This window comes from Colias philodice, chromosome 30 (genome assembly GCF_061535455.1).
Source record: "Colias philodice isolate Cphi_HAF_F1 chromosome 30, ilColPhil1 Martin Lab GWU primary, whole genome shotgun sequence".
Classification (NCBI taxonomy): domain Eukaryota; kingdom Metazoa; phylum Arthropoda; class Insecta; order Lepidoptera; family Pieridae; genus Colias; species Colias philodice.
The window spans coordinates 3,653,378-3,672,566 of NC_143115.1; the positions used below are offsets into that span (position 1 = coordinate 3,653,378).

Here is a 19,189-nt window from a genome sequence, read left to right on the forward strand (position 1 = left end):
AGCATTATGAGTCGTGCACTTTTGGATTTTCCAAACTCTTTATTATACTGTTAAATAAACTGAAATATTATATGAAAGAAAATAGTTTGTATTATTTCTTTCCAATCCTGTAGACACAGAATAAATAAGAGCTATACAACTATTAACTAATAACTAATACATAATTAGATAATTACTTGATAACAACCTAATTTAAATTATTTTCTAATGGGTTTAGTATACTTTAGTTTAGTTTACTTGTTTTTTTTTAAGTATATAAATAAATATAATTTGTATTTTTAAATCTTTAAATCTTCTCAACGGATTTTGAAGCGGTAGATCACTTTCTAACTAGGTGACACACACACAGTTTAACAAAATAAGGGACAAATTGCAAATGTCCAGTAAATATTATATTGATAATACGCTACCTAATTTAATTTATGTAAAAATAAACTAAAACATAGTGTCATATATTATTGCACCGTAAAAGTGTAAAGACCGCAAGTTATAATTTTCATTCATAGTAACATAATTCGTGAGATGGTGCAAAGTCAAATAAAATTCATGGTCACCCTAACTATCATTTCTACACACAGAACAGTAAAAACATATAGAAGTGCTATAATGTCATAATTAGTATGAAAACCAGTGTCGCCAAACCCACACATTTAAACTGATAGTTATACAGTACACTACAAGTAAACTATGTCTTTGACTGGACACCTTAATTTGAGTAAAAACTGACTTAGGTTATAAATTCAGCATTTCAATATGTACCCTAATGCACGATGTTACGGTTTATTTTAGTATAACATCCCTAGGTATATTAGCTGTTTTGTTTCTCATTGCACAGAAATTCCAAATTCGAAAACATTCAGCTACTCCACAACAGAGGGCGTTAGTTTTCGATAGATATAAATTTGAAACGCAACACATAGAGATAAGGTTGAAATTTGTGTCACTCAACATTAATGACATTAAGGTGATTGCAACGATCTGTTCCCAGCCAATATCCCGCTAGATGGCGCTGAATTCTACATTTCTAGTTTATTTGAGTTTTTGCGTAATTGGAATAGTCATCAAACCTAGGAATAGTCATGGCGGTTACTGAATATTATATTTTATTGAAATATGTTATATCATTGCCTTAAAATCCACCCAATTCGGTAAAATTATGCGTTTTAACATCTGTCATTGCATACAGGGTCGTTTACACACACAGACGTATACAAAAATGATAAAGATTTAACTCTAGATGGCGTGAATGTAAAGCGCGTCACACACGGTGAAGATACTACCTATAATATTTTATCTAATCTAGTAATATTTTATATTACAGTATCTTAAGGTATCCGGTATCAGCGTTCTGACCATCATTTTTCTTTTTTCGCTGTAGAACCGCCATCCTGTTACAAATGACCCACAAAGGAGAATGACCACGGGTGGTATCGGTAAAATTTTAGTTGTGCCACGTATTCGTTATATTGTTAATTCCTATTTGTATTTATAATGATCATATGTATCAATATTAAGTCTTAATTAAACCGGATAAATTGAAATAATAGTAAAAGTAAAAGTTTTTCTTTTGAAACATGTATGAACTTTCGCATTAGTAGGAAGTAGGATTGTTATAAAAATAAAAGTTATATTTGTTGGCGTAAACTATTTTATTGTAATTTTGGGAAATAAATAATGTCAAAATTGATTACCTACAATAAAACGCAGTTTTATTTTATTACCTACATTACACTATTGTTTTTTTTTTATCAAAACATGTATTTGAAGTAGCAAATATGATATTATGCTGATCCAAGCATTTTCACTCAAAACTAATATCACTAATGATTTGTAAAAGTAAATTATTTCAATATACATTTCATAACCAACAAGTAAGAATAATTATTCATACAACAACAAATCAAAAACACTATTTACTATGGAATAAAAACCAGGAAGGTGAAAAACATATTTACGATTTCGATGCACTCGACTTTTAGTAAAATAATAGGTAAAAATATTATTATGGTTTTGATCACAGACATATCTGTGGTTTTGATTTTAGCTACTAGTATCAGAAAGCTGCGTGTTCAATGCACGTCGGGGTCCCACAACTGTGGAGGAAGGAAGGTAGAATACCTCCATCGAATAAGTGAAGTTTCTCGACATACTCGATTTGCCGGCCGGCCTCAATGAAGATTGTCCGAAAGTTGTATATGTGCTCTGTAACGAAAAAATTTCGCTAGCGCGATTCAGAGTGAGGTGTCGTACAATATACCTAATGAAGTTTTTCATCTTTTTATTTTACTGCAAATACAAAATAAAAATTAAACAATGGTAATGTAAATTCTAAACAAACTACTACCAAAATACAATTAGAACAAAAATCATTTGACTTGTTTATTTCACCCAGAGGCCAGAGGCGGCTCGTGACAAAATTGTATACCTAGGTGTTCACTTGAAATAAAACAACGAAAATACAATAGCGTTCGGGATGATTTATTACAAAAAAATGAGCACCACATTTTATAAATGTCTATAACACTAAAAATTACAAAGTACAGGCTATTTCAAAACGAATTCAATGACTAGGTATCAATAATTAGTAAATCACCGAATTTGCATTCGCGAGCGTAGGTATCCATAGTGTTTGTCACTGACGGTCACTGACCTCTATAACTTATAGTTATAGAGGTCAGTGGTGTTTGTTGTGTAAACATGTATGTATTTGAGTAGTTAGTAGCATATTATATTCTGAATTTCTGATCCATGCCTATTCACTCAAAACTAATAACACTAATGATTTGTAACAGTAAATTATTTCAATAGGTAGGTATTTGAACATTTCCCAACAAGACGTAAGAATAATTATTCGTAGGTATACAAGATACAATAACAAATCTAATACACTATTTATTATTTTATTATTTACTAGCGGTCCGCCCCGGCTTCGCCCGTGGTACATGTTTACGTTTTCTCTCCATAAGAAGTAATAGCTAGAGAGCTAGCGCAAAGCTACCTGTATGTATTTGACCAGACCAGCCCCCCTATGCAAGTGGCTTTCTGTTAGCGTAGCGTTCAATAGAATAGACTACGAATGTATGAGATTGACGTAAGCTGGAGATACGTTTATCTACAGCTTACGTCAATCTCATACATTCGTAGTCTATTCTATTGAACGCTACGCTAACAGAAAGCCACTTGCATAGGGGGGCTGGATTTCTGTGTGTTGATTCCCCTATACCTACTATACATGAGATGAGGAGTCACTAAGCCCAGAGTGGTGGACGGGGCGCGCGCTTAGGTAAGACAGGTGGAAATTTTTGGCGAACTTTGAAACCATTTGACCACGTCTGCCATTTTGATATTTGAAAATAGATTATTATTACTATCGGAAAATAACAATGGCAGACCATTATCACGCGGATAACATTCTGGCAGACACTTATGAAAGTGCTGAAAAAAATACAATTTTGAAAGTATTTGACCAGATCTGCCATTATATATACATATATTTTATTTATTAGGGTCTTAAAAACTTATTTTCGAAACGGCAGACATTTTCATTGCGTACAGACTTCAGCAGACAACAAAACTTTACAGACTTCAGCAGTCAACAAGACTTAGCTTCTACATGGTCAGATGTATATATGTATTACGTTCCCTGACCTTACATCAATGATTTACTTTATTAATGTTTTTATGGTCATTTACATTTAATTTTGAAAACTATGGAATAAAATTTATAAATTTGATGATACAAAACTAAATATACATTTGTAAAGAATCTCAAATATAAAGTTGTGTTGCAAATAACAAATCATCATTTAAATATTTAGTTAATTTCTTTATTTAAGAAACAATTAACAATTACAAAACAACATAAAAAAACACGCATGCATTTATTGAAATGTTCATTCATCATCACTATCGTATGGCGTTGTGTGACTCGTCTTCATAATCCATTGAATCGGATTCTGTAAAAGTAAAACGTAAATTATATAATAAAAGAAATGAGTCATTATAAACTTACCTAGTAAGGCAATGCCTTTGATGTCGCACGATGCCGCCGCGCCGCCAGTGTAGGTACTTCTGCTGCTACATGAAGATATGCTAGGGTTGCAACAAATGGGAAATAAAACAATTGTAATTATTACTATTATGATGTAATCATTTATTCATATTATGTACATTCAAAACAATTGCTATTATTAAATCTGATGTAATTATTTTTTCATAAATATATAATTATTATTAATTATATAATATATTGCACTGTGAAATATTTACGTATCACTTTATTTTTGATGTTCTTAATTGTCTTTTATAAAATTTAAGTGACGCATTCACATTGGGATCAACAATCCGATAAGAAAAGAATGGAGACAACATATACATAGCTTTGATTTCAATTCTACAGATACAAAATATACAATCTATCTAAAATGATACAACGGATGTTTCCTGCGTTTTCTCGTCAAAATACCGAAACAACGTAATTATTGTATAGTAGTTGGGCGTGAAAGTAAAAAAACAAATGAAAAGTGTTTTCCATATGATTATTTATTAAATTTACGCGATTAAGAATAATTTCAACGATACAATTTAGTAACCGAGAATTCAGAGGATTAAAGAAAATACCTGCCTGATCATTTTATCAAACTCTAAAAGAATTATGGTTATTTCGCATCACTCGGTTTATTAGTTTGGTAATAATTATTAAAGGTAGTTACAACCCTAGCCATTGAGTCGAACGGTAGGCAACACAATATCGACTTTGTGCGGGTACATATGGTACATTTCTTCTTGCTGTGAAGCGTAATTATTATTATTAAGATTTTTTAGGCTATTTTGAATCAGCTGTTCTAATTTAATTCTAGAAATTTATTAAAACGTGATTTTTTTAAAAGTATATTATGAGTTTATAAATACCTCAACCAATAGTTATTGTGTCCTATCCTCATTTCTTTATATCTTGGTAGTTAACTAAAGTGTTAAATTTACATAACCTCAACAACAACATTTACACTGCCACTGCACTAAAACTAAACTAACTAGCTCTCTAGCTATAAGAACCATCCTCGTACTTCAAGGGATATAATAAAAAAAGAATTATCGAAATCGGTTCAGCCGTTCTCGAGTTATGCGCTTACCAACACATTTTGCGATTCATTTTTATATATAAGAAGACTAGCGGTCCGCCCCGGCTTCGCCCGTGGTACATGTTTACGTTTTCTCTACATAAGAACCATCCTCGTACTTCAAGGAATATAATAAAAAAAGAATTATCGAAATCGGTTCAGCCGTTCTCGAGTTATGCGCTTACCAACACATTTTGCGATTCATTTATATATATATATACTAGCGGTCCGCCCCGGCTTCGCCCGTGGTACATAATATTTACGTTTTCTCTACATAAAAACCATCCTCGTACTTCAAGGAATATAATAAAAAAAGAATGATCGAAATCGGTTCAGCCGTTCTCGAGTTATGCGCTTACCAACACATTTTGCGATTCATTTTTATATATAAGAAGACTAGCGGTCCGCCCCGGCTTCGCCCGTGGTACATAATATTTACGTTTTCTCTACATAAAAACCATCCTCGTACTTCAAGGAATATAATAAAAAAAGAATGATCGAAATCGGTTCAGCCGTTCTCGAGTTATGCGCTTACCAACACATTTTGCGATTCATTTTTATATATAAGATAAGATTATGTGAAAATAACCAGGAAGGTGAAAAACATATTTACGAAAACATAGTAACATAATATGGCTGTCGCTACAATAATTATATTTCAATTTTATCTTTTTATACCTAGTAGAACTGGCCGACGAATAAAAAAAATCGTATTAGAATAAATACAATAAATTACGGAACAAAAAAAGGATTGTAACTGAATTAGGTATGTTTGTTTCTGGGCGCACCGTTTTCGACGACGCGACGCGCGACGTAAGCGTATAGGTATAGGTACCTACTTTGCTAAAACAAACTAATAAAATTGTGTGTCTGTCTGAAAATTCGGAAAAGCATATTTTGCAAGTTTGTAATTACTTTGATAGTTTACCGATTTATAATAATTGTAATTGTAATTGTATAATATATAATTTGCAATGTGGTGAAATTTCATAAAAATCACGGGCCAATTTTTTGTTTTGAATCCCACCGAAAATATAATTGCGTTATTAGAATAATTAATTACTATACCTACCCACGATCAATTATTACAATATAGTCTCAAATGCATACTAGAGAAATATTGCAATTTGATTCAATTAAAATGCATAGCATACAAAAATAAATTCACAACACAAGAAATTCCGCGCGCAAATCATAGCGCGTGTCAATGAAATCAAGAATGTTTTATATCAAGCCGACGCGGACGACGACGCGACGCCGAACAAAAGTACCTACGACGGACGACCACGCTTCGAGTTGCCAAACAACATGAGTAATAAATTGTTTACAAAAAAAACAAGTTTTCCATTTTTCTGTATGAGTAGACAGAACTTCAAAACGCCACCTGCTACGGTTTATATTATGAACGATTGTTATAAAAATAAAAGTTATATTTGTTGGTGTAAACTATTTTATTGATCAATAATTTTGGAATTTAAAATTGTCAACATTGATTACAATAAAACGCAGTTTTATTTTATTACACTATTGTTTTTTTTATCAAAACATGTATTTGAAGTACCATATAATATTATGCTGATCCAAGCATTTTCACTCAAAACTTATATCACTAATGATTTGTAAAAGTAAATTATTTCAATATACATTTCATAACCAACATGTAAGAATAATTATTATTATTCCTACCTACAACAACAAACCTAAAACACTATTTACTATGGGAAAATAACCAGGAAGGTGAAAAACATATTATTATTTACGATTTCGACGCACTCGACTTTTAGTAAAATATAGTAGGGAAACATAATATTATGGTTTTGATTTTTGCTACTAGTATAAGAAAACTGCGTGTTCAAACTACTTGTTTGTCTGTCTGAAAATTCGGAAGTACTTTGGTAGTTTACCGATTTATAATAATATTGTATACCTATATCGTTGTTTAAAAAATATTCAAACACAATAAAATATGATATATGTACTGATTTATCACTGGTTTCAGTGATGAACTGATGAGTCAATTATAGCCACTATACTTTCGTCATACGTGTGTATGATTGATGTGATTTGCAACGTGGTGATATTTCAGAAAAATCACGGGTCAAATTGTCCCATCGAAAATATAACTGCGTTATAAGAATAACTATACCTACGATAAATTATACATAATACAATATAGTCTCAAATGCATACTAGTGAAATATTTTATTTGAATCAATAAAATAAAAAAATAAATAAAAAATAATAATAATACAAAAATAAATTCACAACACAAGAAAATCCGCGCGCAAATCATAGCGCGTGACAATGAAATCAAGAACTTTCGAGCCGACGCGGACGACGAAGGAGCCTAACAAAAGTACCTACAATCATAGGCGGCTCGTGACAAAATTGTATGGCCGTGTTCACTTGAAATAAAACAACGAAAATAGGTACCTACAATAGCGTTAGCAGTACAAAAAAAATGAGCACCACATTATAAATGTCTATTTATACACTAAAAATTATAGAGTATTTCAAAACGAATTCAATTATTATTTAGCAATAATTAGAAAATCCCCGAATTTGCATTAGTGATCGTATTCATAGTGTTTGTCTACACTAATATTATAAAGAGGAAAACTTTGTTTGTTTGTTTGATTGTAAATTGTAATGAATAGGCTCATAAACTACTGGACATTTTACCAATGTTTGCAAGTTTGTGATTACTTTGATAGTTTACCGATTTATAATAATTGTATACTTATATCATTGTTTAAAAATATTCAAACACAATATGATATAGGTACTGATTTATCACTGGTTTCAGTGATGAACTGATGAGTCAATGTTAGCCACAATACTAATCACTTTCGTCATACATGTGTATGAACTATGATTGATGTGATTTGCAATGTGGTGAAATTTCATAAAAATCACGGGCCAATTTTTTGTTTTGAATCCCACCGAAAATACATATATTACTAATTGCGTTATTAGAATAATTAATTACTATACCCACGATCAATTATTACAATTTACAATATAGTCTCAAATGCATACTAGAGAAACATTGCAATTTGAATCAATTAAAATGCATAGCATACAAAAATAAATTCACAACACAAGAAATTCCGCGCGCAAATCATAGCGCGTGTCAATGAAATCAAGAATGTAATTTTATATCAAGCCGACGAGCGACGACGCCGAACTAAAGTACCTACAGTACCATTTACCTTCAGTGTACAATACAGTTTACAGACCTACGACGGACGAACAATAATGAGTAATAAATAAAAAAAAACATAGTTTCTAAGGTCATTAGTTTTATTTTATTTTATTGTTATTTTCTTTGAACGATTGGAAATGAAATTACTCAATTTTTACACAGAACTTTGATTTATTAGAATTATGCTCATTATGCATAAGATAACGAACGCGAATGCACGACATCTAGCGCGTCAATGTCTAAACATCGCCTTTCGTTTAGACATTGACGCGCTAGATCTGTAATAAGTATATAGTCTATGCGCTAGATGTCGTGCTTTATGTCGTGTTTCGCTTGGCAAAAGTCACGCACACTACTGTAGAAGTGTCAAATTTTTCCGGTATTTTACTGTTGTTTTTCTAAGTAAATATTGTAAATTATTGATTAAAAAGGTCGAACGCGCACACATTTCATTATAGAGAAGTGATAAAATGATTAGTTTTAAAGAAATAGTGTCTGTGTTAAGTGTTTAGAGGTAATCAAAAATGTATGGAGGGACGGTCGGAACATCAACCTTAACTTGATATTTATCTGATGCTATGCTCTGAGGGATGTTAGCCTTGTTATCGATAATTCACAAATAAATATTTTTTGTGTATTTTTTTTTTCTTTCTTTTATATGAGTATAGTATAATGTGTCACATTTTGGAGTATGTTTATTACTACTAAGTACGTCTTTTTATATTATTATTATTAAATAAAAAACGGAATAAGATAGTATTAATCTATATTTACAAAATACAAACAGAAAATATGCATTATTTTAAATCTTGGAACTGCCGTAGGTTTGCTGTATCGGTGGCCTTTGTTAGACCGCTTAGTGCTGTTCGGCATCCAGTTAACTCGTCACGTTGCATTTATCCATTTCTCTTTTAAATTAGCCTCTTTGGGAAATCTATAAATAAATTGGACAAATGAAAGCTAAGGAAAAATAAAATAAAATTTAATATTTATAATGTTTGTCTTTTCTAAAGTATCGATACTGTCGATATACGCCACAAGCATCACTAAAGCGACATTCGTTTGTTTATTGCAATAATATTCCAGAAAGTCTTGTTTGCTGTTCAATCTATAATAGTACTAATTTCTTACGTATTAAGGTTCATTTTGACTAGATATTTGTATACAATTTTGACAAATTACGACAAGCGAAGTTATAACATAAAATATAATTAAAATATATAAAAATAAGACTTATAGCATCTACAGACGCTCCGATTTGGTTGGTGCCAACCATCCGACCACGACCAAATCGGAAAGTGTAGAGAGCGGTCGGTCCGACATAATTATTATTAATATTGGTTTGACGTGGTCGGATGCGCCAGCAATACCGACCAAACCAACTTCCTATCCGATCCAACCAAATTGGAACGTTTGGAAGCTTTGTTCCGACCAAATCGGCTCATTCCATAGAGTAATATAGGTAATTGGCTCATTCACATTCGCAACGCCGCCGGTGTAGGACGTCAACATGAACGCCGAGGGATTTACGGTCACCGAACGTGACATATTAATAAAATTTCTGGACTATATAAAGACTTTCCCTGTTTGTGGGACTTAAGTAACAAAGATTACGCAAATAGAGATGCCAGAAATCAAGCGTATTTTATTATGTTAGAAGTATTAAAAAAAATTGACAGTGCAGCTACATTAAAAACCTTAAAAAATAAGTTATAAGAGCCGCATATGACTGTAATTTTCTCTATTTCTATAGTAGAATAATTTAGCCCATTCTCTTCGTACTATGGTCAACTGACATATTACTCTATGGTCAACTGACAGCTGGAAGGCCAACCGTCGGACAATCTGTAGCAATGTTGGAATGGTTGCCATGTCGGTTCCAATATGGTTGGCACCAACCAAATCGGAGCGTCTGTAGATGCTTTTACCGATGGTATGAAATGCCTTCATTGCTGATATTATTTCGTCTGCTATCATTTTTGCACTCTAAAGGCTTTGTCAGACAGGACGCGTACTTAGCGCGCGTCAGAGCGTTAAGTTGACGCCGCGATATGACGCTAAAATGTGTTCTACTACCATCGTAGAATACCGTCAAACAGAGCGCCGGCGCTAGCAGTACGCAACGCTCTGTCGCGGCGTTAGGACGCTTTAACGTCGGGTGTTGTATTTTTTTACAAATTTTATTTTAGCGTCGGAGTTAATAGGCGTAAAATAATAATAAAATACTGCATAATGACCGAAAATTTGATAGAATTGGTTAGAAAATATCCATGCTTATATAATACGAAGGATAGTTCATATAAAATATAAAGGTATATCAATGAAGGCAAAATTGTGGGCACAAATCGGAGAAGAAATTAATGAAACTGGTAATTAAAAAATTCTTCCAACTTCGGAGTTAATATCGCTGTACCTTGTTTTGTTCGTAAGTAATGATTATGTAAACAACATGCAGCTTTAATAATACCAATTGCTGTGTCCTAACGCGCGCTAAAGCGTTCTGTTTGACGAAGCCTCGCGCGACGTTAAAACAGGACGCTGTAGCGCTACTACGCAGCGCTAAAATACGCGTCCTATCTGACAAAGCCTTAATACCGAACAACACGTCCTAATTAATGAATAAATATGGAAAAAAGGTTTGACAGCTGACAACCGACTCGAATATTTTTCTGCGCATAACTGAGAGCAAGTTAGGTGATCTTACCTTACTAGTGACACGTGGGCCACGCCCACATCACACTTCTATCTACTTTACTGTTCTGTGTTTCTACATAGACGATAATGATTGGTTGAGTAATGAGTTGTCAAAACGTTAGACAAGGACCATTTCCTTTTGGGAGACCTCTCGCTCGGACCGTTTTTGGTTAGCTTCCGCTTATAAGGGAAAAACAACCCTAAGTGTATTTCAATAGATCACAGTTTATAAAAAAAAATATTATTTGGTGTAATGTCTATTTATAGTTAATAGTTTAGCGTCTTTGATTACATTATGTAGACTCTACATTGTAGTGACTCTATGGGCACATAAAAATATGATTAGAACCTAATTATTTTAGATAGAATACCAGAATAAAAATAAAAAACTCGTATAATACTTTTGTAACTATTTATTGACACCAATATTAAACTTATATTCTAAATAAAAACAAATTATCTTATGCGATACTTAACTAAACATAAAAAATCAACACATTTAAAGAAAAACTAAAGAAAAAGGTCTATGTATATTATTACGCCCGCCAACTTAAAATATACATAGGCATAAAAAAAATATACATAGCATTTATCGAGCAAAAATTATTTACTACTACTACAGTATAAAAATACTTCCACTTAAATATCTAAACTAATATTAAACCTACATAATGAAGAAATATTTTTTGTTTCTTTTGGTTTAAAAACTTAAAAACTTACAAAAATATAATACTTATATTCGAAAACTCTTTCGCCAGAAAGCTTGTTATTTCTGAGTGAAATATGCAATATTCTGTTTACAAGGGTAGAGTCGAGCCGAGCAGGTAGTTTTAAACATAATGTTATAGAGAAGAAAGTTTTATTGTTTAGTAGGTATAAGAATACCGCTATGTGGTCGAATTATTCTTTCTTTAAAAATGTCTCATAGAGAACTTGAATGCTATAAAACTAAATATTAATTGTTATGATTTACTTAAAAAAAACGATTATAAAAAATATTTAATTATTATATAGTCGAGGGCCGAGGCTCTATTTTATATTTCTAGAGCCTATGATCTAAAAAGGTAACGCTAGGTTAGCCTACCATGTTGGCACGTCAAACTTCAGCTGTCTCTTTTTCGCTCACGATAGTTGAATCATGCCATCTCACTTTGACGTCTAAACGTGTGTGCGTGTGCCGTTTTCGAAGAATATTGTATTGGTAACGTACTTACGTACGTACCTATTTACTTATAAAATCATTGCATAGAGCATACATAAACAGATACTAGGCACTTTAAATGAAAATATCTTTTCAGTTAATCAAAACGTTTTGGACATAAAGTAACCCATTCACTGCGAGACAATGGCAAAATAATTGTACCAACGCAGTGCTGCCATAAATATTAAATAGCTACATATACATAGGTTATCTGTTGGATATAATTACGTCAAGCGATTCGCTTACAATTCGCCAATCGGATGTTTTCAATGGGCTCACGGATGGTTGGATGACCAATAAGAATTGAGCAGAGAAATCATTCTTGGCGTTTCTCTATCTATTGATATTGATTCTCTAACCCTGTAGCGATTTTAGCAAGCGCTCTATCGATGTGAAAACTCTTAAAATCTTTGTGAAAAGTATAAAATTAAAATCTTAAATATGCATCTAAAAAGAATCGTTCTACACACTACTTTCCGAAATTCTTTTAAAGTCAACTAAAAGGGTAAAATTAAAAATTCTTACTAAAATGTAATAGGTATAAATCTTCCTATATCAAATCAATCGCGTCATAATGTTTAAATACACACTAAAAAGGTAAATATCTAAAAACTATTATAACTTATCTAGCACTCGCGATAATCATATCTTATGCACGCCCTTATATTTCGCTGCAGAAATGTACCTTTGGGCTTTGTCCACCCCATGTACCTATTCCTATAATCTATTTTTAAACTTATGCAAATGCTACAGTAGGTAATTCAAAATTATAAATGTAAAAAAAACAATATTTTTTAATGTAGAAAAGTCAGGTTAGTAATACAGTTTAAAATTCAAGAAGGGTTTCCTACATCGATACAATTACATTCAGACCGTTTTTTGTTAAAAAAAAAACTAATTTTTAACCGAAAAATAGATTTCTAGATGTTTTATACGTGTTGTAGGTATGTTCTAGTGCTCTCCAAGATTACATAAACATACATTAGATTTCTTTTCTTTCTTAGAACAAAAAATAATACTTTTTTTTAGAAAAAATAACTAAAAATCGCCTTCAAACAGTCAATCCTAAACCCAATTTAAATGGGACTACATGTCAGGCAGATTTCAAATAAAAAAATAATTATCAAAATCGTTTTACCCAATCACAATGAGTAATTCTGAGATAACGAGCCAAAAAAGACATAAAAATACAGTCGAATCGAGCATTTCCTGCTTTTTTTGAATTGGGTTAAAAATAAAGAAATAATTTTCCAAAATGTCGAGCGCTAAAGTAACACGGAAAGAGGTAAGTTGACTACTGCTATTTTATTTATTTATATCAGATATAGGTCCATACAAAATCATACTGATATTATAAACGCGAAAGTTTGTAAGTATGGCTGTTTGTTACTCTTTCGCGTAAAAACTACTGAATGGATTTATTTTTTCAATAATATAGTTTATGCTTCAGAATACAAAATCTATAGAAATACTTCATTTTACCCGCGGGTGAAACCGCGCGGCACAGCTAGTAAGTAGTACAAGATGTTTATGTAAACTACATAACTTCAACATTAATTCATGTAGTAAGTACCTATATAATATACCTACATACAGAATAAATAGCATAACTTATTAAAAACTAGCTTTCCACCCGCTGTTTCGCCCGCGTTTTCAAAGAATAATAGTTCCCGTTCCCATGGGAATTCCGGGATAAAACCTATCCCATGTGTTAATCCAAGTAACCCTCTGTATGTGTGCTCAATTTCATTGTAATCGGTTCAGTAGTATTTGCGTGAAAGAGTAACAAACATACATACAAATACATTCATCCTCACAAACTTTCGCATTTATACATCGAGATATATGTAATGCATTTATAATATTAGTAGGATAGGATAGCATTAGTAGGATTGTAGGACTAAAGATTCGCATTGAAAAGAGTTAGAAACTAAACTTTATATCAATCGATTTTGAAGTCAAGAGCTAATTTTAGTTTGTAAAGCAAAAAAAAGTTTCTTGAAGAAAATATATGCTAAGTAATTATTTTTTATTTTTTAACAAAGATCTAAAAAAAACCACCGTCGAATTGTCAAAACTAAAACTTAAATAAGACCACATGGCAGGCACCATCTTGCAAATAAAAAAAAAAGAATTATCAAAATCGGTTCACACAGTCAAAAGTTCTGAGGGACCTACCTAACAAAGCCAAAATAATAGTCGAATTGAGAACCTCCTCCTTTTTTTGAAGTCGTTTACACATACTCAATGAATAGGTTAAAAAAGTTACTTTTCTGTCAGGTCGTTTTTATTATATGTAGGTATGTAATAAAAGCAAATTAATTGAAAAAACCTAAAATCACCTTTTCTTTTTTATTATTTTTGTAGTTGTATCAATATGTTTTACCTTATTTATTTAAAATGTCAATTTTACATTAAATATATGAAATAAATTAATTTCAAATTAAGTTAAGAGAAACACAAATAGTATATTAGCTAGCACAATCAACACAATATGTATGTGTGTTCTATTGTTACTATAAAATGACTGAGACCAAAATCTAAACGTTTTTTTTATTGTAAACCTCTCTGATATATTTCAAATTATTTTTTTATTATATTGCAATAAAAACAATAACGAAATTAGTTAATTGTTTTTTAGAATTAAAATCATTTGTTGATTTGCATGAGAAAATATTAAAAAAAAGTTATCGGCCAAAAACATTATATACCATCAGTTATAATTTGACAATTTTAAATAAACAAGGTATATAAAAACATCAAAAATATTTCGCCTTAACTCATGAAAATATTTATATAGATAGTTCAATGTAATATCTTTAAAAACTTGCATCAAACAAGATTCTCAAGTACTGTGTGGTAAAAAAAGTTTTAACTCCATATAGTTTTGTCATAGATTAAAATATGTATTAAAAAAATAACAACATTGATCACTTTGATTTAAATAGATAAATCTCTAGATATTAAGATTATTGTCAAAATAAATGAAAATTTGAAAAAAAAAATACTGGCTGAATTGCGAACCTCCTCCTTTTTTAAGTTGGTTAAAAAGCATATATTTTTCAAAGAACAAAGGCATTTCATTGATAAAAACAATGCTGAAATTTTTAGATTTAATTCAATACAACATAGTACACATGTAACTATAATATTTTATCAGAAATAGCTCTATGTAGAGCCAAATTAATGACAATATCGATTGGTGTAATAATACAAGTTTGTCTTATTTTACAAACACATAGTGTAATAACGTTACTCTTACTAAGAAGATTTACAAAACGTTATTTCTACACAAGAATTGCATAGGTGCTTGCAAAATATACGCTTTAAAGAACCAATATTATTACAAAATTACTTGTAACAAATATTAGTCCTTTAAAATATTTTATAAACACAGATGGATGTAAAAATTGCTACACAGTTTAAGTCAATTGCAAGAGCGGGCTTTGCTGAATTTTCGCATTGGATTTCGTCAAAATTATTGTGAAAAGGAAGGGCTATGCTAAACTTGATGATAGTTAAGTGATTTGAAAGAGATGAATGGGATAAAGGATTTGCTATGGGGGTATTGAGTAAAAAATTTAGTTATTCTATTTTGTGGGAACATAGCTTATATTAAGATAGTTGTGAAAAAAATTTAAGCAATAATGATGAATGAAGATTCATTCTATTAACTTTTAACATCTTCCCACAAGGATAGAATTTCAAAAACAAAATAATAAAATGAACACAAATAAAAATAAAAAGAAATCGCAAATCAATAGCTGTGCGTGCTGAATAAAAAAATAAAACCAAAGAAAACGAAATTAGGTTTTACCAAAAAACTCCAAACGTTTACCCAACAGCGCTGAGAATTGTTCCAGCTGTGTGAACTCTCGATTATACTGCCTATTATAAGATGACGGAGTATAGAGATTAGAGGCATTCGGAGATGTGGATGTCAATAACTTCAGTACTATAGACTCAATCTTAGAATTCCTCTTGTCAATGTGAGCAATTTTTACACCCAACGCTTCTGTGTTTAATATCATTTTCTGCAGCTTATTCCTGCTATGCTGCATGCCAAACTCCATGATATCACAGTGCTTGCATTTCTTTGGGTACGGGCCCAATTCATGGTCCATCAGTGTGTCCGATTCTAGCGTGGACCATGATCGCTTTAATGCGTTGGACGATAACAAGTCCAAGTACGACTCCTCGAAGCTTCTCATGGGCATTAATGTTCGCTCTATATCTTTAGGGAGCGGTGGCGGAGGCTTCTTGAATGTGAAGTCGGGGGCCGGTTCCTCGGGAGGCGGCGGCGGGGGCGGCGGCAGCGGCGGGGGCGGCGGCGGCGGCTGCAGCGCGAGGGCTGCTGAAGCACTCATGGGAGATGCCTCAGACAATTGACTATTAGTAGTTCTTTTATGCGTGAACGCATGAGGAGGCAGATAACCAGTTCTGTAGAAGTTCTGCTCCTCAAACACGTCCGCATGAACATATTTGCAGTTTGCAAACTTGCAAACTTTCGTTTGGAAGTCCCGACAGAACGTATACACGCCGACTAACTGGGACACATCGAATATGTGCGCAAACCGGCACGTGCCGATTCTTTTGCACGTGCCACGGATGTAGTCGCGGCATATCGTCACTCGGGGCTTCACATCGTCTTGCTCCGGTTGCTCTTGCGTAGTTTTGTCCTCACTATCGTAAGGCCCGTACGCTCCGGTGTATTCATGGTCTTCGACCTCTTGTTTCACGGTCACGTTCCATGGTTCGTCCGGCGGAGGCGGTTGGGGCGGCAAGGGCGGCTGGATTTCCGTCTTTTTTTCTGGGTTGATGTCAGGCGGCGGGGGAGGCGGTGCCTGAGCCACATCAGCTGACTCACTGCGATCCATCTTCGACCGTATAAATTTTTTCATCTTTTTAAGATTTGGAGACGATTTAAACTTAATCAAGTGCTCTGCTACGCCTACTCGTCTAGGTAAATTTGCACCTGCGCACGACTCCTGCATTTACATCGATTTGTACGGAATTGCATTCACTATGTTATTGTTCCAGGAATACAAATCGATAGCATTTTATATAAACCGAAATGATATTTTATCTTCGGTTAAGCTAAGGAATTATTTACGCACAATATATTAATCCCATTTATTCACACTATTGTAAATTTAGCAACCATTTCCTTTGTATAACACTTCGATAAGTGACAACTAACAGCACGCCATCTTTGTGTTGCGTTCATTCGATTTCAGCCATTGGCCGTTGGCGTGCTATTTATTTTTGAGATTTTGACAATATATGAATATACCACAGAGTAGGCACTACAATGGACAAAAGTTATCAAAATCAGCGATATGCTCACAGTAATCTAGTAATGGTGCTGAAGAAGTTGAGAAGAGAAGTTGTACTTAATAAAATTTACAAAACTGATGTTATGGTATTTTTATTTTCTATATAAAAGTAAAGTAGTAAAAAACAATATGATATACCTACGTGTTCAGTATTTTAGAAATTAATAGCTATCATTTTTATACGCTTATTATTATATTTGTCTTTTAAAAATGATAAGCTTCTTGTTATACACTTGTGACTTGTTAAACATCCTTAGAGCGTTTTCACATTATCCGATCCGATATCGGATATCGGAAGCCGATAGCCGATATCCGATATCGGAGGGAAGTAAAATGTATGAAATATACAGTGCCTGTCTTTCACATTGTCCGGTCCGATATCCGATATCGGATCGGATAATGTGAAAACGCTCTTATACTATTAGTAGCTGATTAGAATAATGGAGATCATGAGTGCTGGATGAAGAAATTATTTATGAATTAATTCAAGATCGTTTTACCTATGTACTACATACATATTATTAAATCTCACGACATCGTAAATTCCAAAGCAAGAAACTTTTAAATCCTACATAGAAAGATTTTATACATTCATACGATACATATTATCATCAATATACACATTTACACGCTCGTTTTTCAAGCAATTTGTCCTTTATTTTGTTTGGCCATGGTAATTAGAAAGAGACAATTTCATAATGGGAACTCTCTCACCAAACGCGCCATAGTGCACCGGTGCACCGTCTACACACCGTCTAGTTATCCAAAGAGTATAGTAATTATTATGTATCATTAGATCATTAAGTCTATGTATATAGTTAACTTTTGTTTGTCTTTGTTAATCTCTGTATATATTGACAAATACTTGACCTCGGAGCAATTAACAAGCCTTGTCTCTATAGCGCACAAGAGCAACTTTTCGCATCTATTTTGTCTCTCCCATCAACTCTATAGGAAGTTGCGTCGCTACGTGCGCGCACTTTCTTACTAGCCCATAGATTGCTCTAGCGCGCTATAGAGCTAGAGGCACAGATTAGGTATTAATATGGCTAGAGGGAGTAGCTAGAGAGAGCTAGGGGGATAGAGTTGATGGGAGAGACTAAATAAGGGCGCTTGTGCACTACAAGGAATTTTACTGTCCGGCATTCCGATTTTTTACGGTCCGGTGTGGCATGAAAAAACCGATGAATTGCTTGTGCACCTGTCCGTCTTTACTCGGATCAGTGCGGTACAGTTCAAGGAAGTTTGGCGGTATAATGCTATCATAAATGATTGTTTTTGCATTTTACAAGAAACGAGTAAAAAATATAGAAGGTGAAATATTATATTATTTCGTTATAATAAAAAGTAAAGTTCCGCAAGAGATTTAAAATGCGTGTTTCACTTATTTATTTTAATCGGTGACGAGGAGCTAAAGCTATTCCCACTTCAAGTGGGAATAACTTTAACTTACCAACACTTACTTAGATAATAATTATAGGTCACTGCTTGGTCAATGTATATAAAATATAGTGTCCGACCGAAACTGGTTTCCAGGCCGAAACCGAAACCGAAACCGAATGTTCGGCCGTGGCTTCAGTTTCGGCCGAAACCAAGACCGAAACCGAAACTCACGTGGTCAAGTATGAAATTT

General features: G+C 32.9%; 2 protein-coding genes across 2 annotated transcripts in view; both read right to left on the reverse strand.

The window, feature by feature from the left end:
* Window positions 1–19,189, reverse strand: part of LOC149475466 (uncharacterized) — a 66,456-nt gene that overhangs the window by 42,034 nt on the left and 5,233 nt on the right. The gene's annotated exons all lie outside the window — the stretch shown is intronic.
* On the reverse strand, window positions 13,499–17,214 carry LOC149475471 (uncharacterized). Its single transcript, XM_089713451.1, has one exon. It carries the CDS (start codon window positions 17,212–17,214, stop codon window positions 16,027–16,029), a length of 1,188 nt encoding a protein of 395 aa, XP_089569577.1. The 3' UTR covers window positions 13,499–16,026.